The 27,809-nt window shown below is 41.7% G+C and overlaps 1 protein-coding gene across 1 annotated transcript in view; it reads left to right on the forward strand.

The window, feature by feature from the left end:
• The window catches only part of LOC309834716 (cadherin-23), a gene marked incomplete at both ends in the record, with an annotated part of 313,077 nt that overhangs the window by 229,546 nt on the left and 55,722 nt on the right, over positions 1–27,809 (forward strand). Inside the window, one exon of the mRNA XM_082673735.1 lies at positions 5,282–5,346. Within this exon, the coding sequence (XP_082529861.1) occupies positions 5,282–5,346 (65 nt within the window). The remainder of the gene's footprint in view (positions 1–5,281; positions 5,347–27,809) is intronic.

The following is a 27,809-nucleotide window of genomic DNA, read 5'->3' on the forward strand; positions in this document are numbered from 1 at the left end:
GCTCCCTAAGGGAGGGGGCATTTGGAGGGGTGGGCAGCAGTTACGGAATGAAGGGATGATGCAACCAGGCAATGAGGGGGCAGTTTGGGTGCATCAGGGAGAGATGGGTACAAAATCGCCAAGGCCAGCCAGGCTCTGCAGAGCCTTGACGACAGGCGCCGGTCTGAAGTTAATTCAGCAGCAGTGGGGAGCCATTGAAGGTCTTTGAGCAGAGGAAGATCATTGTAGCCGTTGGTTTTGACTTCTTACACCTGGGCATCTTATGAGAGTCATGGCAAGTGGCAAAATGTGCTAGTGTGTACCTGTGGGTGAGATTCTAGCCCAGGTGGAGTAGTAACGGGGACACAGAGGCATCAGAGAGGGGGCCAGCAGCAGCGAGATCCCAGAAGTGACCCTGCACGGAGACAGAACGTCCCAGAACGTGGCAGGAGGAAGGGTGTTCATGGCCTGAGGAGGACATTTGTTCTCTCTGCACAGGTCACTTCTCAAACCCTCCTTCCTAAAGTGGGCCCGAGGGTCACTGTCTGTTTGGCACGTGATTCATCTGTTGATTTTTCAGTTGCTTAGGAGCAAAGCAGGTCCTGGGAAGGAGGTTGTTGTGAAAAGTGCTGTAACAAGCAGAGTGGGGCTGGGACAGAGACCTGCCTGGGTGGGACAGGTTACAGGGTGGGTAGTGGAGCAGGCCCCGGCAGCGCCCCCTACTGGGCTGGCCAGCACGGCCAAGCGGCTCCTAGGCCTCCACAGGACGCTGCTCCGAGGGCATGTGTCACAAGCTGCTAAACGGTTTTCAACACAGGGATCTGGATGCCAGCTCTGGCTCTTACCAGCTGTGAAATCTTGGGAGAGTTCCTTATCATCCTGCCTCTGATTCCTTGTTTGTTACAGACAGGGAGGAGAGGGTTCTAACAGTACTTGCCACGTATGCGTGTGGTCGAAATGAAACAGTATACGTACCTATGTGGTGTGGATGTGGACGCAGGTGTACCTGTAGATGACGGATATAGGAGCTTTCCTGAGCCACCCTGATGTCCAGGCCCCGTGTTCCACCCTGGCCTCCGGGATCCACAGCCTCCTGGGGTGGGAAACACATCAGCCCACAGCTCCAGCTCCACAGAGCGGTCACAGCTGGGAATATCTCCAGCAGGGTGGAGCCCTAACCCCACCTTGGGGAGCCAGGAGGACAGGAGTGGGTGAGCCAGGTGGGAGAGGAAGGAGGCGATCCGGCAGAGGGCGCAGCGTGAGCAGAGCCGGTCAGGCCGGGGAGCCGCACGTGGTCCAGCCTGCACGTGGTCGGAGATGAGGCCGGCGCTGGCAGCAACGGCCCAAGTACAGGGCTGAAAATGCATGTAAAGGAGGAGGGCCTTCAGCAGGGACGCCTAGCGGGCAGATTTGCTGCCTTCTCTGGGCGCAGGGCCCTATCAGCCCCGCAGCAGCCTGGCGCTGGCCGGAGCACCCTGACCAGGCCCTTTGTGTTGTGCTGGCCGCTCCCACCCTGGCAGGCGCACAGCCTGCCATATTATTCTGCTTCGTGCACGTGAAAAATGAAAGTTCTCCCTCTCCTCTTCACCAGGCATACATATTTCATTAGGTCATTAGACGGTGGCACTAAAGGACTCACAAATCTTCCCCGGTTAGCATCGGTGGCCTGGGCGGGCAGCAAGAGGCCCCCGGGGAGAGGGGTCACCGTGGGAACCATGGCTGTGCTCAGTCCACTTGGGGAGGGAGTGGGGACTCAGCGGGGGTGGTAGAGGCCAGCATCTGCCTGGAGAGAGAAGACAGTTCTGTCTTGTTCCCAGGGGCTCGTCACCTAACTTCCCTGAGCCTCAGGGTGAAGAGGACTGGACAGGGGGACCTCGGGGGTCCTTCTCACCCTAAGAGTCCGAGTGCAATTCCATAGGGCACATAGACGTGGAGGGCTTGTCCCCAGGGTCCCGATGCGACCTTCAGGGGCAGGAACCCCCCTTGTGGCTTGGCGCAGCCCACTCTGCTGACCCCTCTGTCCCTCCTAGCCTCTCCCCTCCTTTTCCCTCGCTCCTTCTTTTCGCCCCTCCCTTTCCCTTAGAATCCGCTCTCCTCGCTTTTGCCCCCATCTCTCCACCACCCCCTTCTTACTAGAATTGGTTCCTTCGTTTTCCAAGCATTTTTGAAGCACCTGCCACGTGTCAGGCACTGTCCAGGCTGGGAGGTGAGCCTGGCAGATGCGGCCCTACCCTCTTTGCTTCCCCAAACCCTTTCCTTGGACAAATGAGGATGCCGAGGCCCCAGGAGGTTGCTGTCTGGTCACACGGTGACCTGGGCTGCTGACTCTGACCTGGAGCTAGGGTCTTTACATTACACTCACCCCTCACCAAGGGGCTTGATGACATCTGGTCAGCTGCTCCCCAGACTGAGCTGCAGTTATTATAGTCTAGTAATACCATGTGTGGTGGTGATCATTTCTTGGTGGAATGAAAGGGGACTTATGGGTGCCTCCCCGCCTTCTCTGGTCCCTGAAAGGGGAGGAGAGAGGTGGGCTTATTATGAGAAGTTTTGGTCTCCTCTGCCCTGGAATAACCATTCCTTCTGAGAACAAGTTCTCTTCTTGGTTTAGAAGCAAGAACACGTTGAGGCGAAGGATGTGACTAGCCGGCACTGGGTTCAAATCCTAACTTTGCCGCTCTTTCAGCTGTGAAGCCTTGGGTGAGCTGTTCACTCTCTGAGCCTCAGTTTCCCCATCTGTAAATTGGGGTGGTAGTAATAATAGCACCTACGTCATAGGGTCATTATGAAGATACAATACGTGATAAGTGTGAGGAGTCGATAAATGCAGATGTCGGGAGGAGTGGCTCAGGGCACGGGGGACGGTCTGCCCTGGAATCGGTCCTGGGTTAGAGGGTGGGTTACATAGCTCGGCGTTTACCTTTCCATTTATTATACACGCGTCCCCCGACAACCTGTGATGCTCTTGGAGCCTGGCCAGGGCGGTGAGAAGACAGAGGTCCACACACAGTCTGCTGAACACAGTGGGGACTGAATGGAACAGTGTGTACAAGAGCCTGTCCTTAAAAGCAGGCTGCCGCAGCCCCTGGAATTGGCTTCCTTCTGGATAACCAAGTTTTCTGGATAACAGATCTTAACCCTTTGGGTATAAACACTTTTTTTCATTTAAATCATTTGGAATATATCATTTACTTCTCTGCCTTCCTGAATTCAAAATACTGGACTCAAATTGGCGTTTTCTTGAAATTCGGGTTTATCGTAAAGAACACAGAATGGAATAGATTTCACAGAATCCAAGAACTTTAAAAGGAACCTCAACAAATACCTACTACCAAGGTATTGAGCAGGGGGAAATAGGGAGAGGCTGATCAACGGGTACAAACTTTGTTATAAGATGAATAAGGTCTGAGGATCTAATGTATAACATGGTGACTATAGTTGATAACACTGTACCGTACCATTGAAATTTGCTGAGAGAGAACTTAAGTGTTCTCACCGGACAAGTAACAAAAGAGTAAATCTGTGAGGTGATGGGTGGTTAATTAACTCAATAGTGGGAATCCATTCCATTGTCAAGTATACCTCAATATAATATATTATCATAATAATTTTATTGTATAATAAAGTTATAAAATAATTTGTCAATTATACCTCAAAGCTAAAAAATAAACAAAAGTAGGTATTGAAACATATTTTTAGCAGCAGAACCTTTATCCAGTTGTGATCTTAGAGAAGCCCTGAGTGTAAAACACCCCAAGGTCAGCCCAAGGCCTTTCCCTCCAGGCTCTGGTGGCAGGTAGCAGTTTGCCCAGCTCTAGGGCCTGGCCTGGGAGGGAGCAGAGGTCACAGTGCCTGGCACAGAGTACATGCTTACTGAGTAACTATTGAATGAATGCATGAATGGTGTCACTTAGTCTGCACTGTGGACTGTAACCATGCCAGCGACAATGCAGAAGCCCAGAGGTTCCAGCGGCAAAAGCCAAGCCTCTACTATAACTACCATTGTCCTGGACAAGGGAGGGGTTGGAGAGGGGCCCCACGTAGGTGGCCTAAAGGAAGGAACCCTGGGATGGCAGTAGGGATCGCAGGTTCTGCCCCGCTCTGCTTGAACCTGCTCGTGACCTAGAGTGGCGACAGGGTTACACCAGACCTCACTGTGGTCTGGGCCTCAGTTTTGTGATCTGTGTGATGGGTAGAAATGTGTGCCTTCCTCATCACGTTGTGACAGTTGTGAGGATAAAATGAGGTCTTAATAGACCTGGATGCCCTTTGACAGTGTAAAATATATGATCGAGTGCAGGCTGGCAGTGGTCACCATCGTTGCCATCATCATCAGGCATGAGGCAGGCCACTCTCGCTCCAGTCTCTTCTTACTGTAGGTGATAGAAAGCCAACTTGGACCAGCCTGGATAAAAGAGATCTTGTTGAACTCACAAACCAAACTGAGGTGGGAAGGGATGTCAGATTCAGGACTAGAACTACCAAGATCAGCCCCTGTCTTCATCGTCCCTACACATCCAGCAGCTCCCACTTCACATCGTCCCAGCTTCACTGCCCCAGAGGAAAGCTTTTATCCCCAGCAACAATAAGAAGAATCCCAGGAAAGGATTCTAATAGGCCCCTGCTGAGGTCAGGGACCACTCCCAGCCTAGTCCCTGAGGTCACGGGACTAGGTCCCACTTGGACCACTTGTTCAAGCAGAGGGGGATGCCAAAAGATGGGTGGGGGTGGGCAGCAGACTGTTTCCAGCAGAAGAGGTTGCCAACCAGATGATAGTCCGCTTGATACACACAGTGGATTATTCCCCGGGTTAAAGAAGGGGGAACACTAGAAATCCACCCAAGAGGGCTCCCCTACCGGGTACCACATCTGACTTGGAGGCTTTGGGGACTGGAGGAGAGTCGCCGGAGGAGGCCACCAGATGGTTGAACCCACCCCCACTTTTGTTTGAGATATTTTGTAAACCTACAAGTTGTGACCCCAAGCCACAGGTCTAGGGTCTCTCCCCCAAGCCCTCTGAGCATCTACAGAGAATGTCTGACATGAGTCCAGGAAGGGAGATTTCGCAAAGTTGGAGATTTAGGTAGAAGACTGATCCTCCGGAACTGTGTGCTCCAGTATTCATTTAAATCGCCGTTTGTGACTGGTGAAAACCTTATTGAACAGCGTGGCTCTAGATAATTCGGCCTGGGCCTGAGGAGCTGTGTGGGGGGAAGCATGGGTTTGCTGTGGACATTTCCTGCTGAGATCGGGAGCCTCGGCTGGTTCTGGCAGTCATGACTTCTTTTTCTTACCTTTGCAGGCAACAGACGATGACGTGGGCACCTTCGGGGAAGTCAACTACTTCTTCAGCGATAACGCTGATCGGTGAGCCCCTGCCCCTGGCCTTCCGAGGTGGCCCTCTGCCACTCAGCAGGCCCAGGACACTTCTTGGTGCCCAGGAAAAGTGCTGTGCCCCTGTGGCTAGGGAACTGGACTGTGAGTCAGAACTCACGGGCATTGCTGCTCGTTTGGCCCTGATTGTGGTACAGTATTGCTCAAGTCCCCTAAACTCTGGGGCATAGTTTCTCTGACCCTCAAAAGATAGCTTTTAGTTTGGGGAATGAAGACGCTTTTTTTTTTTTTTTACCTTGCCTGATGTCTTTATTTTACAGAGGGGACATTTAAGCCAAGGGAGGAAAATAACCATTTTTACAAACTTTTCCGTGTCCTTTTGTTCTGTTGTTGAAAAATGAAAATCAAATGACAGTAGATTTTCCCTTTTGCTTTAGTTTCTAAAAATATCAGAGTGAAATTGTCCACACATAGTTCTTTTTTTTTTTTTTAGCTCTTCAATACTTTGTTTTAATTTAATTTTTATCTTATATTGGAGTATAGTTGACTTACAATGTTGTGTTAGTTTCAGGTATATAGCAAAGTGATTCAGTTATACAAATATATGTATCCATTCTTTGTCAGATTCTTTTCCCATATAGGTTGTTACAGAATATTGAGTAGAGTTCCCTGTGCTATGCAGTAGGTCCTTGTTGATTATCTATTTTATATATACTGGTATATATCTGTTAATCCCAAACTCCTAATTTATCCCTCCCGCATCACCTTTCCCCTTTGGTAACCATGAGTATGTTTTTGAAGTCTGTGAGTCTGTTTCTATTTTGTAAATAAGTTCATTTGTATCATTTTTTCGATTCCACATATAAGTGATATCATATGAGATGTGTCTTTCTGTCTGACTTACTTCACTTAGTATGATAATCTCTAGGTCCATCCATGTTGCCACAAATGGCATTACTGCATTCTTGTTTATGGCTGAGGAGTATTCCACTGTATATATGTACCATATCGTCTTCATCCATTCTTCTGTCGATGGCTATTTAGGTTGCTTCCATGTCTTGGCCATTGCAAATAATTCTGCAATGAACACAGGGGTGCATGTATCTTTTTGAATTATGGTTTTCTTCGGATAGATGGCCAGGAGTAGGATTGCTGGATCATATGGTAGCTCTATTTTTAGTTTTTTAAGGATCCCCCATTCTGTTCTCCATAGTGGCTGCATCAATTTACATTCCCACCAACAGTGTAGTAGGGTTCCCTTTTCTCCACACCCTCCCCAGCATTTATTGTTTGTAGGCTTTTTGATGGCCATTCTAACTGGTGTGAGGTGCTACCTGATTGTAGTTTTGTTTCTTCGTTTTTTAAATTTATTTATTTATTTTATTTTTGGCTGCATTGGGTCTTCGTTGCTGCATGCGGGCTTTTTCTAGTTGCGGCGAGTGGGGGTTACTCTTCGCTGCAGTATGTGGGCTTCTCATTGCGGTGGCCTCTCTTGTTGGGGAGCGTGGGCTCTAGGCACGCGGGCTTCAGTAGTTGTGACATATGGACCCAGTAGTTGTGGCTTGCAGGCTCAGTAGTTGTGGCTCACGGGCCTAGCTCCTCCGCAGCATGTGGGATCTTCCCAGACCAGGGCTCGAACCTGTGTCCCCTGCATTGGCAGGCAAATTCTTAACCTCTGCACCATCAGGGAAGCCCCCTGATTGTAGCTTTGATTTGCATTTCTCTAATAATTAGAGATGTTGAGCACTTTTCAAGTGCTTTTTGGCCATCTGTATTTCTTCTTTGGAGAAATGTCTGTCTGATATTCTGCCCATTTTTGATTCGGTTGTTTGGGGAGGTTTTTTTTGTTTTGTTTTTTTAATATAGAGCTGCATGAGCTGTCTGTATATTTGGAAGGTTAATCCCTTCCCAGTGGCTTCATTTACAAATATTTTCTCCCATTCTGTGGGTTGTGTTTTTATTTTGTTTATGGTTTCCTTTGCTGTGCAAAAGTTCTTTAGTTTTATTAGGTCGCATTTGCTTATTTTTGTTTTTATTTTCATTGCTCTAGGAGGTGGATCAAAAAGGATATTGCTGTAATTTATGTCAAAGAGTGTTCTCCCTATGTTTTCCTCTAAGAGTTTTATAGTGTCTGACCTTACCTTTAGGTCTTTGACCCATGTTGAATTTATCTTTGTGTATGGTGTTAGGGAGTGTTCTAATTTCATTCTTTTACATGTAGCTGTCCAGTTTTCCCAGCACCATTTGTTGAAGAGACTGTCGTTTCTCCATTGTATATTCTTGCATCCTTTGTCATAGATTAATTGACCTTAGGTGCGTGGGTTTATTTCTGGGTTTTATATCCTGTTCCATTGATCTATATTTCTGTTTTTTTGTGCCAGAACCATACTATTTTGATGACTGTAACTTTGTAGTATAGTCTGAAGTCAGGGAGCCTGATTCCTCCAGCTTCGGTTTTCTTTCTCAGGATTGCCTTGGCTATTCGGGGTCTTTTGTGTTTCCATACAAATTTTTAAATTTTTGTTGTTGTTCTGTGACAAATGTCTTTGGTAGTTTGATAGGGATTGCATTGAATCTATAGATTGCCATGGGTAGTATAGGCATTTTGATAACATTGATTCTTCTAATCCAAGAACATGGTGGATCTTTCCATCAGTTTCTGTCATCTTCAATTTCTTTCATCAGTGTCTGTATAGTTTTCAGAGTACAGGTCTTTTTTCTCCTTAGGGAGGTTTATTCCTAGGTATTTTCTTCTTTTTGATGCAATGGTAAGTGGTATTTTTTCTTTAATTTCTCTATCTGAACTTCTGTTGTATAGGAACTTTAGTGTATAGGAATACAACAGATTTCTGTGCATTAATTTTGTATCCTGCAACTTTACCAAATTCACTGATGAGCTCTAGTAGTTTTCTGGTAGCATCTTTAGGATTTTCTATGTAGAGTATCATGTCATCTGCAAACAGTGACAGTCTTACTTCTCCTTTTCCAATTTGGATTCCATTTATTTCTTTTTCTTCTCTGATTACCATGGCTAAGACTTCCAAAACTATGTTGAGTAAAAGTGGTGAGAGTGGGCGTCCTTGTCTTGTTCCTGATCTTAGAGGAAACGCTTTCAGCTTTTCACTGAGAGAATGTTGTTAGCTGTGGGTTTGTCATATATGGTCTTCATTATGTTGAGGTAAGTTCCCTCTATGCCCACTTTCTGGAGAGGTTTTTTTTGTGGTAAGCGGGCCTCTCACTGCTGTGGCCTCTTCCGTTGTGGAGTACAGGCTCCGGGCGCACAGGCTCAGCGGCCATGGCTCACGGGCCCAGCCACTCCACGGCACGTGGGATCTTCTCGGACCAGGGCACACACCCGTGTCCCCTGCATCGACAGGCGGACTCTCAACCACTGTGCCACCAGGGAAGCCCTCTGGAGAGGTTTTATTTCGTATTTATTTTATTATTTATTTATTTATTTTGGCTGCACTGGGTCTTAGTTGTGGCACATGGGATCTTCATTGCAGCACGTGGGATCTTTGTTGCAGCATGTGGGATCTTTTTAGTTGCAGCAGTGGGACCTTCTTAGTTGTGGAATGCAGACTTCATAGTTGCAGCATGCAGGCTCTCAACTACGGCATGCAAACTCTTAATTGAGGCATGAGTGTGGGATCTAGTTCCCTGACCAGGGATTGAACCCCAGTCCCCTACATTGGGAGCACAGTGTCTTACCCACTGGACCACCAGGGAAGTCCCTGGAAAGTTTTTATCATAAATGGGTGTTGACTTTTATCAAAAGCTTTTTCTGCATCTATTGAGATGATCATATGGTTTTTATTCTTCAATTTCTTAATGTGGTGTATCACACTGATTGATTTGTGGATATTGAAAAATCCTTGCATCCCTGGGATAACTCCCACTTGATCATGGTGTATGATCCTTTTAATGTATCGTTGGATTCGGTTCACTAGTATTCTGTTGAGGATTTCTGTGTCTATGTTCATCAGTGATGTTGGCCTATAATTTTCTTTTTCTGTGGTATCTTTGTCTGGTTTTGGTATCAGGCTGATGATAGGCTTATACAATGAGCTTGGGAGTGCTCCTTCCTCTGCAGTTTTTGGAAGAGTTTCAGAAGGATAGGTGTTAACTCTTCTCTAAATGTTTGATAGAATTCTCCTGTGAAGCCTGATCCTGGACTTTTCTTTGTTGGATTTTTTTTTAATTTATTTATTTTCTTAATGTTTTTGGCTGTGTTAGGCCTTAATTGTGGTACGTGGGATCTTTCATTGAGGCACGGGGTTTTCATTGCAGTACGCAGGCTTCTCTCTAGTTGTGGTGCATGGGCTTCTCTCTAGTTGTGGCATACAGGCTTCTCTCTAGTTGTGATGTGCAGGTTTTCTCTCTCTAGTTGTGGCATGTGGGCTCCAGGGCATGTGGGCTCTGTAGCTGTGGCGTGCAGGCTCCAGAGCGCATGGGCTCTGTAGTTTGCAGCACGCAGGCTCTCTCACTGAGTTGCACAAGCTCAGTGTTTGTGGCATACGGGCTTACTTGCCCCGTGGTATGTGGGACCTTAGTTCCCCAACCAGGGATCAAACCTGTGTCCCCTGCATTAGAAGGCGGATTCTTTACCACTGGACCACCAGGGAAGTCCCTTGTTGGATGTTTTAAATCACAATTTCAGTTCCAATACTTGTGATTGGTTTGTTCATATTTTCTGTTTCTTCCTAGTTCAGTCTTGAGAGATTACACCTTTCTAAGAATTTGTCCATTTCTTCTAGCTTGTCCATCTTATTGCCATATAGTTGCCTGTAGTAGTCTCTTATGATCCTTTGTATTTCTGTGGTGTCCCTTGTAACTGCCCTTCTTCATTTCAAATTTTATTTTTTTCAGCCCTCTCTTTTTTTTCTTGATGAGTCTGGCTAAAGGTTTATCAATTTTGTTTATCTTTTCAAAGAACCAGCTTTTAGTTTCATCGATCTTTTCTATTGTTTTCTTCATGGCTATTTCATTTATTTCTGCTCTGATCTTTATGATTTCTATTAACTTTGGGTTTTGTTTGTTCTTCTTTCTCTAGTTGCTTTAGTTATAAGGCTAGGTTATTCATTTGAGATTTTTCTTTTTTCCTGAGGTGAGATTGTATTGCTCCAAACTTCCCTCTTAGAACTGCTTTTGCTGCATCCCATAGGTTTTGGATCATTGTGTTTTTGTTGTCATTAGTCTGTAGGTATTTTTTTATTCCCTCTTTGATTTCTTCAGTGATCCACTGGTTGATTGGTAGCATATTGTTTAGCCTCCATGTGTTTGTGTTCTTTTTACAGATTTTTTTCTTGTAGCTGATTTCTAATCTCATACCATTGTGGTCAGAAAAGATGCTTGATGTGATTTCAGTTTTCTTAAATTTACCAAGGCTTGATTTGTGGCCCAAGATGTGATCTATCCTGGAGAATGTTCCATATGCACTTGAGAAGAATGTGTATTCTGGTGCTTTGGGATGGAATGTTCTATAAATATCAATTAAGTCCATCTGGTCTAATGTGTCATTTAAGGCCTGCTTCCTTATTGATCTTCTGTCTGGATGATCTGTCCATTGATGAAAATGGGGTGTTATAGTCTCCCACCATTACTGTGTTACCGTAGATTTCTCCTTTTATGGCTGTTAGTGTTTGCCATATATATTTGGTGCTCCTATGTTGGGTGCATATATACTTACAATTGTTATATATTCTTCTTGGATTGATCCCTTGAACATTATGTAGTATCCTTCTTTGTCTCTTGTTGTAACAGTCTTTATTTTAAAGTCTATTTTGTCTGATGTGAATATTGTTCCTCCAGCTTTCTTCTGATTTCCATTTGCATGGAATACCTTTTTCCATCCCCTCACTGTCAGTCTGTATGTGTCCCTAGGTCTGAAGTGGATCTCTTGTACACAGCATATATCCGGGTCTTGTTTTTGTATCCATTCAGCCAGTCTGTGTCTTTTGGTTGGAGCATTTAATCCATTTATATTTAAGGTAATTATTTATAAGTATGTTCTTATTGCCATTTTGTTAACTGTTCTGGATTTGCTTCTGTAGGTTTTTTTCCTTCCCTTCCTCTTTTGTTCTCTTGTGATTTCATGACAGTCTTTATTGTTGTGTTTAGATTGTTTTCTTTTGTGTGTGTGTATCTATTGTAGATTTTTGGTTTGCAGTTCCCATGAGGTTTTGATATAGCAGTCTACATATATACAAGATTATTTCAAGTTACTGCTCACTTAATTTTCAGTGCATTTCCAATATGCTGCCTCTGTACTCTTCTCATGAATGCTGGTTTTGATATCATATTTGTGTGTGGATGATTTCCTACCTTTCCTGTATGTTTGCTTTTACCGGAGAGCTTCCCCATTCATAATTTTCTTTTTTCTAGTTGTGGCCTTTTCTTTTCTGTCTAGAGAAGTTCCTTTAGTATTTCTTGTAAAGCTGGTTTGGTGATGCTGAATTCTCTTAGCTTTTGCTTGTTTGTAAAGGTTTTGATCTCTCCACTGAATCTGAATGAGAACCTTGCTGAGTAGAGTATTCTTGGTTGTAGTTTTTCCCTTTCATCACGTTAAATATATCATGCCGCTCGCTTCTGGCCTGCAGAGTTTATGCTGAAAAATCACGATAACCTTATGGGAGTTTCCTTGCATGTTATTTGTTGCTTTTCTCTTGTTGCTTTTAATATATTTTCTTTGTCTTTAATTTTTGTCAGTTTGATTACTATGTGTCTTGGTGTGTTCCTCCTTGGATTTATCCTATATGGGACTCTGCATATCCTGGACCTGAGTGAATATTTCCTTTCCCATGTTAGGGAAGTTTTCAGGTATTATCTCTTCAAATATTTTCGCAGGCCCTTTTCTCTCTCATCTCCTTCTGGGATCCCTATAATGTGAATGTTGGTGCATTTAATGTTGTACCACGGGTCTCTGAGACTGCTTATTTCTTTTCATTCTTTTTCTTTTATTCTGTTGCATAGTGGTGATTTCCACCCCTCTGTCTTCTAGCTGATTTATTTCTCTTCTGCCTCATTTGTTCTGCTATTGATTCTTCCTAGTGTATTTTTCATTTCAGTTATTCTATTGTACATATCTGCTTGTTCTTTTTTTAAATTTATTTTTAACTGTGTTGGGTCTTCGTTTCTGTGCAAGGGCTTTCTCTAGTTGCGGCAAGCGGGGGCCACTCTTCATTGCGGTGCTCGGGCCTCTCACTATTGCGGCCTCTCTTGTTGCGGAGCACAGGCTCCAGACGCGCAGGCTCAGTAGTTGTGGCTCACGGGCCCAGTTGCTCCGCAGCATGTGGCATCTTCCTAGACCAGGGCTCGAACCCATGTCCCCTGCATTGGCAGGCAGATTCTCAACCACTGCGCCACCAGGGAAGCCCTCTGCTTGTTCTTTAAATGTTCTAGCTCTTTGTTAAACATTTCTTGTATCTTCTGAGTCTGTGCCTCCATTCTTCTTACGAGACCTTTGATATCTTTACTATCATTACTCTGAATTTTTTTTCAAGAAGATTGCCTATCTCCACTTCACTTAGTTGGTCTTCCAAAGTTTTATCTTGTTCCTCCATCTGGAATATGTTCCTTTGCCATCTCATTTTGTTTAACTTTCTGTGTTTGTGGCCTCCATTCCTCAGGTTGTAAGATCGTAGCTCCTCTAGCTACTGGTGTCTGCCCCCTGATAGGTAAGGTTGGTCCAGGGGCTTGTGCAGCCTTCCTAGTGGAAGTGGCTGGTGCCTGCCCACTAGCTGGTGGAGCTGGATCTTGTCCCTCTGGTGGGCAGGGCCATGTCAAGGGGTGTGTTTAGCAGGCAGCTGTAGGATCAGGATGACTTTAGGCAGCCTGTCTGCTGATGGGTGTGGCTGTGTTCCCACCCTGTTGGTTGTTTGGCCTGAGATGTCCCAGCAGTGGAGCCTACAGGGTGTTGGGTGGGCCCAGGTCTTGATGCCAAAATGGTGATTTCCGGCAGAGCTCACACCAGTGAATATTCACTGAGGTTTCTACCCGCAGTGTCCTTTCCCACACAGTGAGCCACAGACAACCTCCACCTCCCCAGGAGGCCCTACAAGACCCTCAAGTATGTCTGCCTCAGGCTCCTGTGGAGTCACTGCTTTGCCCTGGTTCCCAGTACATGTGAAACCTTGTGTGTGCCCTCCAAGAATGGAGTCTCTGTTTCCCCCAGTCCCGTGGAACTCCTGCACTCAAGCCCCACTGGCCTTCAAAGCTAAATGCTCCAGGGGCTCCTCCTCTGGATGCCAGACCTCCAGGCTGAGAAGCCTGAAAGCAGGGCTCAGAACTCTCACTCCTGTGAGAGAATCTGTGTGATATAATTATTTTCCCATTTGTGGGTCACCCACCGACAGGTATAGGATTTGATTATATCATGAAAGCACCCCTCCTACCATTTTGTTGTGAGTTCTACTTTGGATGTAGAATGCCTTTTTTGGTAGGTTTGGGTCTTTTGTTGATGGTTGTTCAGCAGTTTGGTACTTTCATGAGACAGGGTGAGCTTGAGTCCTTCCACTCTGCTATCTTCAGGAATGAGGAAACTTTGAAACGCTAAGGACAGCACACCAGCAGCAGCAGCAGCAGTGGCTGTATTTATGAAGCCCTCACTTTGTATCAAGCTCTTTGTCAACTGCTTTACCCATGTTATCTGATGTAATCCTCACAACTAAATGCTCCAGAACTCAGTGCTAAGTACACTTATCATCCCCACTTAGAGTCTCTGTTACTTGCCCAAAGTCACACAACTGGTAAACGCCAAGGCCAGGCCTCAGCATGTGGTCTTCACCACCTGGATACACAGCCTCCAGCAGGAAGGGGCTCTCAACCTGCCATAGCCATTAGGTGGGTTGGTGTGCTCACTGCCTGACCTGTGCCAGCTTTGCCATGTCACCCACCAAGGTTCTAGGCCATCTCTTTCCCTTGTCTTCAGTTAAACTGAGCCAAGTGGAAGCCCTCTCATTTTCAACGTGATCAAAGCCAGGTTGAATTCATGTCTGTTCCTGAAAACAAAGTATCTGATGCATCTGGAAGCCCAACAGGATGAGTAAGACGGTGTCTGTCAGCTTGGATTACCGGTCCCAAATCTGTGTAAATGACCAGGAAGAGACAGAGACTGTTAGGTGTACCTAGCAATTCTCAGCCACTCTCCAGTTGGGAGGAACAGGACAACAACAGGACCAATTCACAGAACACCCCTGTCCCTCGGGACACCCGTGTTCGTGTGGCCTTGTACTGATCATCTTGGATTTTTCTCATCCCTTCCCATCTACTGGGGTGGGGATTTTCCTGGTCTCAGAGCCAGAACCTTCCAGGCTCAGTGGCTGGCAGCTGTGGAACAGCTCAGAGCACACACGTCAACTGACAGCTCAGAGGAGGTTCCCAAGAAAGATGTTCATGGAGGGATGGTCTCACTGGACCTTACTCCTCCCCCAGAGACATTTGCCAGCCTCTTACTCAAGGTTCAGCCCCTTGAGTGGAAGACACGCTCCCAAGAAAGGACGAGTCACCCCTCCCATTGCTGGCTGCCCATTTAAAGCTTTTGATGCAAAACCATCTGGATGGAAGAATTTCTTTTTTTTAAATTGCCCCAATACGCTTTACTTTTTATTGAGATATAATTACATATAACATTATATTAGTTTCAGGTGTACAACATAGTGATTCAATATTTGTATCAATATATGTGGCAAAACGATCACCACAATAAGTCTAGTTAACATCCATCACCATTCATAGTTACAAAAATTTTTTTCCTGTGATAAGAAATTTTAAAATCTACTCCTTTAACAACTTTCAAATATGCAGTACTGTACTATTAAAGATAGTCACCATGCTGTATATTACACCCACATGACACTTATTTTAGAGCTGTAAGTTTGTCCTTTTTTTTTTTTAACATCTTTATTGGAGTATAATTTCTTTACAGTAGCATGATTCTGCTTTATAACAAAGTGAATCAGCTATAGCTATACATATATATATATATATATATATATCCCCATATCTCCTCCCTCTTGCATATCCCTCCCACCCTCCCTATCCCACCCCTCTAGGTGACCACAAAGCACCAAGCTGATATCCCTGTGCTATGCCGCTGCTTCCCACTAGCTATCTTATTTTACATTTGGTAGTGTATATAAGTCCATGTCACTTTCTCACTTCGTCCCAGCTTACTCTTCCCCCTCCCCATGTCCTCAAGTCCATTCTCTACATCTGCATCTTTATTCCTGTCCTGCCCCTAGGTTCTTCAGAACCTTTTTTTTTTTAGATTCCATATATGTGTGTTAGCATATGGTATTTATTTTTCTCTTTCTGACTTACTTTACTCCGTATGATAGTCTCAAAGTCCATCCACCTCACTACAAATAACTCAATTTCGTTTCTTTTTATGGCTGAGTAATATTTCATTGCATATATGTGCCATATCTTCTTTATCCATTCATCTGTTGATGGACATTTAGGTTGCTTCCACGTCCTGGCTATTGTAAATAGAGCTGCAGTGAACATTGTGGTCCATGACTCTTTTTGAATTATGGTTTTCTCACGGTATATGCCCAGTAGTGGGATTGCTGGGTCATATGGTAATTCTATTTTTAGTTTTTTAGGGAACCTCCATACTGTTCTCCATTGTGGCTGTATAAATTTACATTCCTACTAACACTGCAAGAGGGTTCCCTTTTCTCCACACCCTCTCCAGCATTTATTGTTTGTAGATTTTTTGTTGATGGCCATTCTGACTGGTGTGAGGTGATACCTCATTGTAGTTTTGATTTGCATTTCTCTAATGATTAGTGATGTTCAGCATCCTTTCATGTGTTTGTTGGCAATCTGTATATCTTCTTTGGAGAAATGTCTATTTAGGTCTTCTGCCCATTTTTGGATTGGGTTGTTTTTTTGATACTGAGCTGCATGAGCTGCTTGTAAATTTTGGAGATTAATCTTTTGTCAGTTGCTTCATTTGCAAATATTTTCTCCCATTCTGAGGGCTGTCTTTTTGTCTTGTTTATGGTTTCCTTTGCTGTGCAAAAGCTTTTAAGTTTCATTAGGTCCCATTTGTTTTTGTTTTTATTTCCATTTCTCTAGGAGGTGTGTGAAAAAGGATCTTGCTGTGATTTATGTCATAGAGTGTTCTGCCTATGTTTTCCTCTAAGAGTTTTATAGTGTCTGGACTTACATTAAGGTCTTTAATCCATTTTGAGTTTATTTTTGTGTATGGTGTTAGGGAGTGTTCTAATTTCATTCTTTTACATGTAGCTGTCCAGTTTTCCCAGCACCACTCTTTGAAGAGGCTGTCTTTTTCCATTGTGTATTCTTGCCTCCTTTATCAAAAATAAGGTGACCATATGTGTGTGGGTTTATCTCTGGGCTTTCTATCCTGTTCCATTGATCTATATTTCTGTTTTTGTGCCGGTACCATACTGTCTTGATTACTGTAGCTTTGTAGTATAGTCTGAAGTCAGGGAGCCTGATTCCTCCAGCTCCGTTTTCCTTTCTCAAGATGGCTTTGGCTATTCGGGGCCCTTTGTGTTTCCATACAAATTGTGAAATTTTTTGTTCTAGTTCTGTGAAAAATGCCATTGGTAGTTTGATAGCGATTACATTGAATCTGTAGATTGCTTTGGGTAGAATAGTCATTTTCACAATGTTGATTCTTCCAACCCAAGAACATGATCTATCTCTCCTCTGTTTGTATCATCGTTAATTTCTTTCATCAGTGTCTTATAGTTTTCTGCATACAAGTCTTTTGTCTCCTTATGTAAGTTTATTCCTAGGTATTTTATTCTTTTTGTTGCTATGGTATATGGGAGTGTTTCCTTAATTTCTCTTTAAGATTTTTCATCGTTAGTGTCTAGGAACGCAAGGAATTTATGTGCACTGATTTTCTATCCTGCTACTTTACCAAATTCATTGATTAGTTCTAGTAGTTTTCTGGTAGCATCTTTAGGATTCTCTATGTATAGTATCATGTCATCTGTGAATAATGACAGTTTTACTTCTTCTTTTCTGATCTGGATTCCTTTTATTGCTTTTTCTTCTCTGATTGCTGTGGCTAAAACTTCCAAAACTATGTTGAATAATAGTGGTGAGAGTGGGCAACTTTGTCTTGTTCCTGATCTTAGTGGAAATGGTTTCAGTTTTTCACCATTGAGAATGATGTTGGCTGTGAGTTTGTCATATATGGCCTTTATTATGTTGATGTAAGTTCTCTCTATGCCTACTTTCTGGAGGGTTTTTATCATAAACGGCCTTGAATTTTGTCAAAAGCTTTTTCTGCATCTATTGAGATGATCATATGGTTTTTCTCCTTCAGTTTTTTAATATAGTTTATCACATTGATTGATTTGTGTATATTGAAGAATCCTTGCATTCCTGGGATAAACCCCATTTGATCATGGTGTATGATCCTTTAATGTGCTGTTGAATTCTGTTTGCTAGTATTTTGCTGAGGATTTTTGCATCTATGTTCATCGGTGATATTGGCCTATGGTTTTCTTTCTTTGTGACATCTTTGTCTGGTTTTGATATCAGGATGATGGTGGCCTCATAGAGTGAGTTTGGGAGTGTTCCTCCCTCTGTTATATTTTGGAAGAGTTTGAGAAGGATAGGTGTCAGCTCTTCTCTAAATGTTTGATAGAATTCGCCTGTGAAGCCATCTGGTCCTGGGCTGTTGTTTGTGGGAAGATTTTTAATCACAGTTTCAATTTCAGTTCTTGTGATCGGTCTGGTTATATTTTCTATTTCTTCCTATTTCAGTCTCGGAAGGTTATGCTTTTCTAAGAAATTGTCCATTTCTTCCAGGTTGTCCATTTTATTGGCATATAGTTGCTTGTAGAGTTTGTCCTTTTTGACCCCTTTCACCCATATTTCCCATCCACCTTCCACACCCTGCCTCTAGCAACCACCAATGTTCTCTGTATTTATGAACTCTGTTTTTGTTTGTTTGTTTGTTTTAGATTCCACATATAAGTAAGATCAGATTGTATTTTTCTTTCTCTGTCTGATTTATTTCACTTAGCATAATGCCCTCAGGAGATCCATTCATATTGTCACAAATGGCAGGATTTCCTTCTTTTTATGGCTGAATAATATTCCATTGTGTGTGTGTGATGTGTACACACACACCCCACATTTTCTTTATCCATTCATTCTTTGATGGACATTTACATTGTTTCCACACCTTGACTATTATATATAATGCTGCAGTGAACATGGGGGTACAGATACCTTTTCAAGTTAGTGTTTTTGTTTTCTTCAGATAAATGCCCAGAGGTGGAGTTGCTGGATGATATGGTAGCTCTATTTTTAGTTTTTTGAGGAACCTCCATACTCTTTACCACAGTGGCTGCTCCAATTTATTGATACATTCCCACCAACAGTGTGCAAGCATTTCCTTTTTTCACATTCTTGCCAACGCTTGTTACTTCTTGGTTTTTGATGATAACAATTCTGACAGGTGTGAGGTGATATCTCACTGTGGTTTTGCTTTGCAGTTCCCTGGTGATTAGTGATGTTGAGCATCTTTTTGTATGCCTGTTGGCCGTTTGTATGTCCCCTTTAGAAAAATGACTATTCAGAGTCTCTGCCCATTTTTAAAATTGTTTTTTGTTTTATTTTGTCTTTTGTTTTTTGGGTTTTTTTGTTTCTTTTTTTTTTTTTTGGCTATTGAGTTATATGAGATCTTTACATGCATATTTTGGATATGAACCCCTTATCTGATACATGATTTGCAAAAATATTCTCCTATTCCGTAGGCTGTCCTTTGATTTTGTTGATAGCTTCCTTTGCTGTTCACAAGCTTTTTAGTTTAATGTAGTCCCACTTCTTTGTTTTTTATTTTGTTGCCTTTGCTTTTGGTGTCAAGTCCAAGAAGTCATCGTTAAGAGTGATGGCAAGAAGATTACTGCCTAGCTCTCCTTCTAGTTTTGTGGTTTCAGGTCTTACATTAAAGTTTTTAATCAATTTGCAATTGATTTTTGTATATGATATAAAATAGTGGCCCAGTTTAATTCTTTTGGTGTTTCTTTTCTTTTTTTAATTTAATTTTTATTTTATACTGGAGTGTAGTTGATTTACAATGTTCTATTAGTTTCAGGTGTACAGCACAGTGATTTAGTTATACAAATACATATATCCATTCTTTGTCAGATTCTTTTCCCATATAGGTTATCACAGAATATTTAGTAGAGTTCCCTGTGCTATAGAGTAGGTCCTTGTTGATTATCTATTTTATATGTAGTAGTGTGTATATGTCAGTCCCACACTCCCAAATTATCCCTCCTCTCCCACAGCCTTTCCCCTTTGGAAAGAGGAAAGTTTGTTTTCTATGTCTCTGAGCCTCTTTCTGTTTTGGAAATAAGTTCATTTGTGTCATTCTTCTTTAGATTCTGCATATAAGTGATATCATATGGTATCTGTCTTCCTCTGTTTGACTTACTGCATTTAGGATGATAATCTCTAGGTCCATTCATGTTGCTGCAAATGGCATAATTTCGTTCTTTCTTATGGCTGGGTAATATTCCACTGTATATATGTACCACATCTTCTTTACCCATTCAGCTGTCAGAGGACATTTAGGTTTCTTCCCTTTCTTGGCTATCATAAATAGTGCTGCAGTGAACATTGGGGTGCATGTATCTTTTCGAATTATGGGTTTCTCCACATATATACCCAGGAGTAGGATTGCTGGATCATATGGTAGCTCTATTTTTATTTTTTCAAAGAACCTCCATGTAGTTCTCCATAGTGGTTGTACAAATTTGCATTCCCACCAGCAGTGTAGGAGCATTCCCTTTTCTCCATGCCCTCTCCAGCATTTATTGTTTTTAGACTTTTTGATGATGGCCATTCTGATGGGGGTGAGGTTTTACTTCATTGTAGTTTTGATTTCCATTTCTCTAATAATTAGCAGTGTTGAGCATCTTTTCATGTGCCTTTTGGCCATCTGTATGTCTTCTTTGGAGAAATGTCTGTTTAATCTGCTCATTTTTTGATTGAGTTGTCTGGTTGTTTGCTTGTTTGTTTTTGGATATTGAGCTGCATGAGCTGTTTGTAGATTTTGGAGATTAATCCCTTGTCAGTTGCATCATTTGCAAATATTTTCTCCCATTCAGTGGGTTGTCTTTTCATTTTGTTTATGGTTTCTTTTGCTGTGCCGAAGTTTTGAGTTTAATTATGTCGCATTTGTTTACTTTTGTTTTTATTTCCATTACTCTAGGAGATGGATTGAAAAAGAAATTGCGATTTATGTCAAAGAGTGTTCTGCCTGTGTTTCCAAGAGGTTTATAGTATCTGTCCTTACACTTGGGTCTTTAATCCATTTTGAGTTTATTTTTGTGTATGGTGTTAAAGGATGTTTTAATTTCATTCTTTTGCACATAGTTTTCCAGTTTTCCCAGCACCATTTGTTGAAGAGACTGTCTTTTCTCCATTGTATATTCTTGCGTCCTTTGTCATAGATTAATTGACCTTAGGTGTGTGGGTTTATTTCTGGGCTTTATATCTTGTTTCATTGATCTATATTTCTGTTTTTGTGCCAGTAGCATACCGTTTAGATGATTTCAGCTTTGTAGTATAGTCCAAAGTCAGGGAGCCTGATTCTTCCAGCTCCATTTTTCTTTCTCAGCATTGTTTTGGCTATTAAGGGTCTTTTGTGTTTCCATGCAAATTAAAAATTTTTTTGTTCTAGACCTGTGAAAAAATGCCATTGGTAATTTGATAGGGATTGCACTGAATCTGTAGATTGCCTTGGATATTATAGTCATTTTGAAAATATTGATTCTTCCAAACCAAGAATATGGTATACCTTTCCATCTGTTTGTGTCATCTTTGATTTCTTTCATCAGTGTCTTATAGTTTTCAGAGTACAGGTCTTTGCCTCCTTAGGTGGGTTTATTCCTAAGTATTTTATTCATTTTGATGTGATGGTAAATGGGATTGTTTCTTTAATTTCTCTTCTGATCTTTCATTGTTAATGTATAGGAATGTAAGAGATTTCTGTGTATTAATTTTGTATCCTGCAACTTTACCAAATTCATTGATGAGCTCTAGTAGTTTTCTGGTAGCATTTTTAGGATTTTCTATGTATAATGTCATCTGCAAACAGTGATGGTTTTACTTCTCCTTTCCCAATTTGGATTCCTTTATTTCTTTTTGTTCTCTGTTGTGGCCAGGAGTTCCAAAACTATGTTGAATAAAACTGATGAGAGTGGACATCTTGTCTTGTTCCTGATCTTAGAGGAAGTGCTTTCAGCTTTTCACCATTGAGAATGATGTTAACTGTGGCTTGTCATATATGGCCTTTATTATGTTCCCTCTATTCCCACTATCTGGAGAGTTTCTATAATAAACGGGTATTGAATTTGGTCAAAAGCTTTTTCTGCATCTATTGATATGATCATAAGGTTTTTATTCTTCAGTTTGTTGATGTGGTGTATCACACTGAATGATTTGCAGTTATTGAAAAGTCCTTTCATCCATGAGATAAATCCCACTTGATTATGGTGAATGATCCTTTTAATGTATTGTCAGATTTGTTTTGCTAGTATTTTGCTGAGAATTTTTACATTTATGTTCATTGGTGATATTGGACTGTAATTTTCTTTTTTTTTTTTTTTTTTGTGGTATCTTTGTCTGGTCTTGGTATCAGGGTGATGGTGGCCTTGTAGAAAGAGTTTGGGAATGTTCCTCCCTCTGCTATATTTTGGAAGAGTTTGAGAAGGATAGGTGTTAGCTCTTCTCTAAATGTTTGATAGAATTTGCCTGTGAAGCCATGTGGCCCTGGACTTTTGTTTGTTAGAAGTTTTTAAATCACAGGTTCAATTTCAGTACTTGTGACTGGTCTGTTCATATTTTCTATTTCTTCCTGGTTCAGTCTTGGGAGATTGTACCTTTCTAAGCATTTGTCCACTTCTTCTAGGTTGTCCATTTTATTGACATATAGTTGCTTATAGTAGTCTCTTATTATCCTTTGTATTTCTGAAGTCTGTTGTAACTTCTTTTTTATTACTAATTTTATTGATTTGAGCCTCTCCGTTTTTATCTTGACGAGTCTGGCTAAAGGTTTATCAATTTTGTTTATCTTTTCAAAGAACCGGCTTTTAGTTTCATTGATCTTTTCTATTGTTTTCTTTGTCTCTATTTCACTTATTTCTGCTCTCATCTTTATGATTTCTTTTCTTCTACTAACTTTGGGTTTTATTTGTTCTTCTTTCTCTAGTTGCTTTAGCTGTAGGGTTAGGTTGTTTATTTGAGATTTTTCTTGTTTCCTGAGGTAAGATTTTATTGCTACAAACTTCCCACTTAGAACTGCTTTTGCTGTGTCCCATAGGTTTTGGATCATTGTGTTCTTTTGTCATTTGTCTGTAGGTATTTCTTTATTTCCTCTTCGATTTCTTCAGTGATCCATTGGTTGTTTGGTAATATATTGTTTAGCCTCCACGTGTTTATGTTTTTTACAGTTTTTTTCTTGTAATTGATTTCTAATGTCATAACATTGTGGTCTGAAAAGAGGCTTGATATGATTTCAATTTCCTTAAATTTACCAAGCCTTGTTTCATGGACCAGCATGTGACGTATCCTGAGAATGTTCCATGGGCACTTGAGAAGACTGTGTATTCTACTGCTTTTGGATGGAATGTTCTATAAATATCAAATAAGTCTATCTGGTCTAATGTGTCATTTAAGGCCCGTGGTTCCTTATTGATGTTCTGTCTGGATTATCTGTCCATTGATGTAAGTGGGGTGTTAAAGTCCCCTACTATTGTTATGTTACTGTCACTTTCTCCACTTGTGGCTGTTAGCGTTTGCCTTATATATTGAGGTCCTCCTATGTTGGGTGCATATATATTTACAATTGTTATGTCTTCTTCTCAGTCTTATCCCTTGATCATTATGTAGTGTCCTTTTTTGTCTCTTTTAAGTCTTTATTTTAAAGTCTATTTTGTCTGATATGAGTATTGTTACTCCAGCTTTCTTTTGATTTCTATTTGGTGAAAGTGGGGTGTTAAGAGTCTCCTACCATGATTGTGTTACTGTTGATTTCCTTTTTTACGTTTGTTAGCATTTGCCTTCTGTATTGAGGTGCTCCTATGTTGGGTGCATAAATATTTACAATTGTTATATCATCATCTTGGATTGATCCCTTGATCATTATGCTGTGTCCTCCTTTGTCTCCTGTAATAGTCTTTATTCTAAAGTCTATTTTGTCTGATATGAGAACTGCTACTCCAGCTTTCTTTTGATTTCCATTTGCATGGAATACCTTTTACCATTCCCTCACTGTCAGTCTGTATGTGTCCCTAGATCTGAAGTGGATCTCTTATACACAGCATATATCTGGGTCTTGTTTTTGTATCCATTCAGCCAGTCTGTGTCTTTTGGTTGGAGCATTTAATCTATTTACATTTAAGGTAATTATCAATAAGTATATTCTTATTGCCATTTTGTTAACTCTTTTGGATTTGTTTCTGTGGATTTCTTTTTGTTCCTTTCCTCATTTGTTCTCTTCTCTTGTGATTTGATGATTATCATTAGTTTCATGTTTGGATTGCTTTCTTTTGTGTGTGTGTTTGTGTGTGCGTGTGTGTGTGCGTGTGTGTGTGTATCTATTGTAGACTTTTGGTTTGCAATTCCCATGAGGTTTTGATATAGCAGTCTATATATAAACGAGTTGCTGGCCTCTTAATTTCAAATGCATTTCCAGCATCCTGCATCTGTAGTCTCCTCTTCTCAACGAATGCTGGTTTTGATACATATTTGTGTGTGGATGATTTCTTACCTTTACTGTATGCTTGCCTTTACCGGTGAGCTTTCACATTCATAATTTTCTTGTTTCTAGTTGTGGCCTTTTCTTTTCTGCCTAAAGAAGTTCCCCTAGTATTTGTTGTAAAGCTGGTCTGGTGGTGCTGAATTCTCTTAGTTTTATTTTTTTTGCAGTACGCGGGCCTCTCACCGTTGTGGCCTCTCCCGTTGCGGTGCGCAGGCTCAGCGGCCATGGCTCATGGGCCCAGCCGCTCCACGGCATGTGGGATCTTCCCGGACCGGGGCATGAACCCGTGTCCCCTGCATCGGCAGGCGGACTCTCAACCACTGCGCCACCAGGGAAGCCCTTTTAGTTTTTACTTATCTGTAAAGATTTTGATTTATCCATCAAATCTATTTTTTTTAAGATTTTTTTTATATGGACCATTTTTAAAGTCTTTATTGGATTTGTTACAAAATTGCTTCTGCTGTTTGTTTTGGTTCTTTGGCCCCGAGGCATGTGGGATCTTAGCTCCCCGACCAGAGATTGAACCTGCAACCCCTGCACTGGAAGGCAAAGTCTTAACCACTGGACCACCAGGGAAGTCCCTCCCCATCTAATCTTAATGAGAGCCTTGCTGTGTAGGGTATTCTTGGTTGTAGGTTCTTCCCTTTCATCACTTTAAATATATCACGCCACTCCTTTCTGACCTGCAGAATTGCTGCTGAGCAATCAGCTGATAAACTTATGGGAGTTCCCTTGTGTGTTATTTGTTGCTTTTCTCTTGTTACTTTTAATATTTTTTCTTTGTCTTTAGTTTTTGTCATTTTTAATATTTACTTTTAATATTTTTTCTTTGTCTTTAGTTTTTGTCATTTTGATTACTCTGTGTCTTGGCATGTTCCTCCTTGGGTTTATCCTGCCAGGGACTCTCCATGCTTCCTGGACTCAGGTGCCTATTTCCTTCCCCATGTTAGAGAAGTTTGCAGCTATTATCTATTCACATATTTTCTCAGGTCCTTTCTCTCTCTTCTTCTTCTCTGGGACCCCTATAATGCAAACGTTGGTGCATTTAATGTTGTCCCAGAGGTCTCTTAGACTGTCTTCATTTCTTTTCATTCTTTTTTCTTTATTCTGTTCTGTGGCAGTGATTTCCACGATTCTGTCTTCCAGGTCACTTATCAGTTTTCTGCCTCTGTTACTCTGCTATTGATTCCTTCTAGTGTATTTTTCATTTCATTTATTGTATTCATCTCTGTTTGTTTGTTCTGTAGTTCTTCTAGGTCTTTGTTAAATATTTCTTGTGTCTTTTTGATCTGTGCCGCCATTCTTTTTCTGAGATCTTGGAACATCTTTACTATCATTTCTCTGAATTCTTTTTTGAGTAGATTGCCTATCTCCTCTTCACTTAGTTGTTCTTCTGGGGTTTTGTGTTTTTCCTTCTGGAAACATATTCTTCTGCTGTCTTATTTTGTCTAACTTGCTATGATTACGGTTTCCGTCCCGCAGGCTGCGGTGCTGTAGTTCTTCTTGCTTCTGCTTTCTGCACCCTGGTGGATGAGGCATTCTGAGAGGCTTGTGCAGGTTTCCTGGTGGGAGCTACTGGTTCCTGCCCACTGGCAGGTGGAGCTGGATCTTGTCCCTCTGATGGGCAGAGCTTTGTCAGCGGTTGTGTTTAGCAGGCAGTTTTGTGGTCAGGAAGACTTTCAGGAGCCCGTCTTTTGATGGGTAAGGCTGTTTTCCCTCCTTGTTTGTTTTTTGGTCTGAGACATCCCAGCACTGGAGCCTACAGGCTGTTGGTTGGGGCCAGGTCTTTGTGAGAAAATGGCCACCTCCAGGAGGGCTTATGCCAATAAATACTCACCAGAACTGTGGCTTCCCATGTCTTTGTCCATGCAGTAAGCCACAACTGCCCCCACATTTGCAGTAGACGTGCCAATACCAGCAGGTAGGTGTGGTCCAGGCTCTTATGAGGTCACTGCTTTTTTCCTGGGTCCTGGTGTGCACAAGACCTTGTGTGCGCACTCCACAAGTGGAGTTTCTGTTTCCCCCAGTCCTTTGGAATTTCTGTGATCAAACCCTGCTGGTCTTCAAAGCCAGATTCTCTGGGGGCTCCCCCTCCCATTGCCAGACCCTCAGGCTGGGAACCCTGATGTGGGGCTCAGAACTTTCACTCCTGTGGGAGAATTTCTGTGATATAATTATTTTCCAGTTTATGGGCTGCCCACCCAGTGGGTATGGGATTTGATTTTTTCATGATAGCACCCCTCATATCATCTCGTTATGGTTTCTTCTTTGTTTCTGGATGTAGGATATCTTTTTTGGTAGGTTCCAGCATTTTTTTTGTTGATGGGTATTCAGTAGTTAGTTGTGATTTTGGTCTTTTCATAAGAAGAGGTCAGGTCACGTCCTTCTACTCTGCCATCTTGTCTCCCAACAAGAACATTTTTTTTCCTTTCCTTTGTGCTTCATCTAGTTTCACTTGCTCATAGGGTACCACAGACAGAGGCCTCCACCCAGCACTTCAGGCCAGAATTCCTCTGATCTATGTGTTTGCTTTTATGCCACTACCATACTGTTTTGATTCCTATAACTTTGTGATATAGTTTGAAATCAGGGAGCATGATGCTTTATTCTTCTTTCTCAAGATTAGTTTGGCTACTGGGGGTCTGTTATGGTTCCACACAAAGTTTAGGATTGTTTGTTCTATTTCTGTGAAAAATGCTGTTGGAATTTTGATAGAGACTGCACTGAATCTGCAGATTGCTTTAGGTAGTATGGAAATTTTAGCAATATTAATTCTTCCAATCCATGAACATGGAATATCTTTCCATTTATTGGTCTTTTTCAATTTCTTTTATCAATGTCATATTCTTCAGTGTGCAGGTCTTTCACCTCCTTGGTTAAATTTATTCCTAGGTAGTATTTTATCGTTTTTTGATGCAACTGTAAATGGGATTTTTTTCTTAATTTTTCTTTCTGATAGTTCATTCTTAGTGTGTAGAAATGAAACAGATTTTTGTATATTGATTTTGTATACTGCAACTTTACCAAATTCCTTTTATTCTAACAGTTTTTTTTGGTGGAGTCTTGGGGTTTCTTTATATAATATCATGTCATCTGCAAGTAGTGACAATTTTACTTCTTTTCAGATTTGAATGGCTTTTTTTTCTTGCTTAATTGTTCTAGCTAGGACTTCCAGTACTACGTTGAATAAAAGTGGTGAGAGTGGGCATCATTGTCTTGTTCTGATCTTAGAGATAAAGCTTTCAAATTTTCAGCATTGAGTATAATGCTAGCTTTGGGCTTGTCACATATGGCTTTTATTATCCTGAGGTACTTTCCCTCTATACCCAGTTTGTTGAGAATTGTTATCATAAATGGATATTGAAATTTGTCACATGCTTATTCTGTATTTATTGAAATGATCATATGATATTATCTTTCACTGTGTTAATGTAGTGTGTCACACTGATTTGCAGATGTTGAACCATCTTTGCATCCCTGGAATAAATCCCACTTGATCATGATATATGATCCTCTTAATGTTCTGTTGAGTTTGGTTTGCTAATATTTTGTGAAGTTTTTACATCTTTGTCCATCAGGGATATTGGCCTATAATTTTCTTTTCTTGTGTTGTCCTTGTCTGGTTTTGGTATCAGGGTAATGCTGGAATCATAAAATGAGTTTGGAAGTACTCCTTACTCTTCAGTTTTTGGGAAGAGTTTGAGAAGGATTGGAATTGATTGTTCTTTAA

Source organism: Grampus griseus, assembly GCF_964374135.1.
Source record: "Grampus griseus genome assembly, chromosome: 16".
Lineage (NCBI taxonomy): Eukaryota > Metazoa > Chordata > Mammalia > Artiodactyla > Delphinidae > Grampus > Grampus griseus.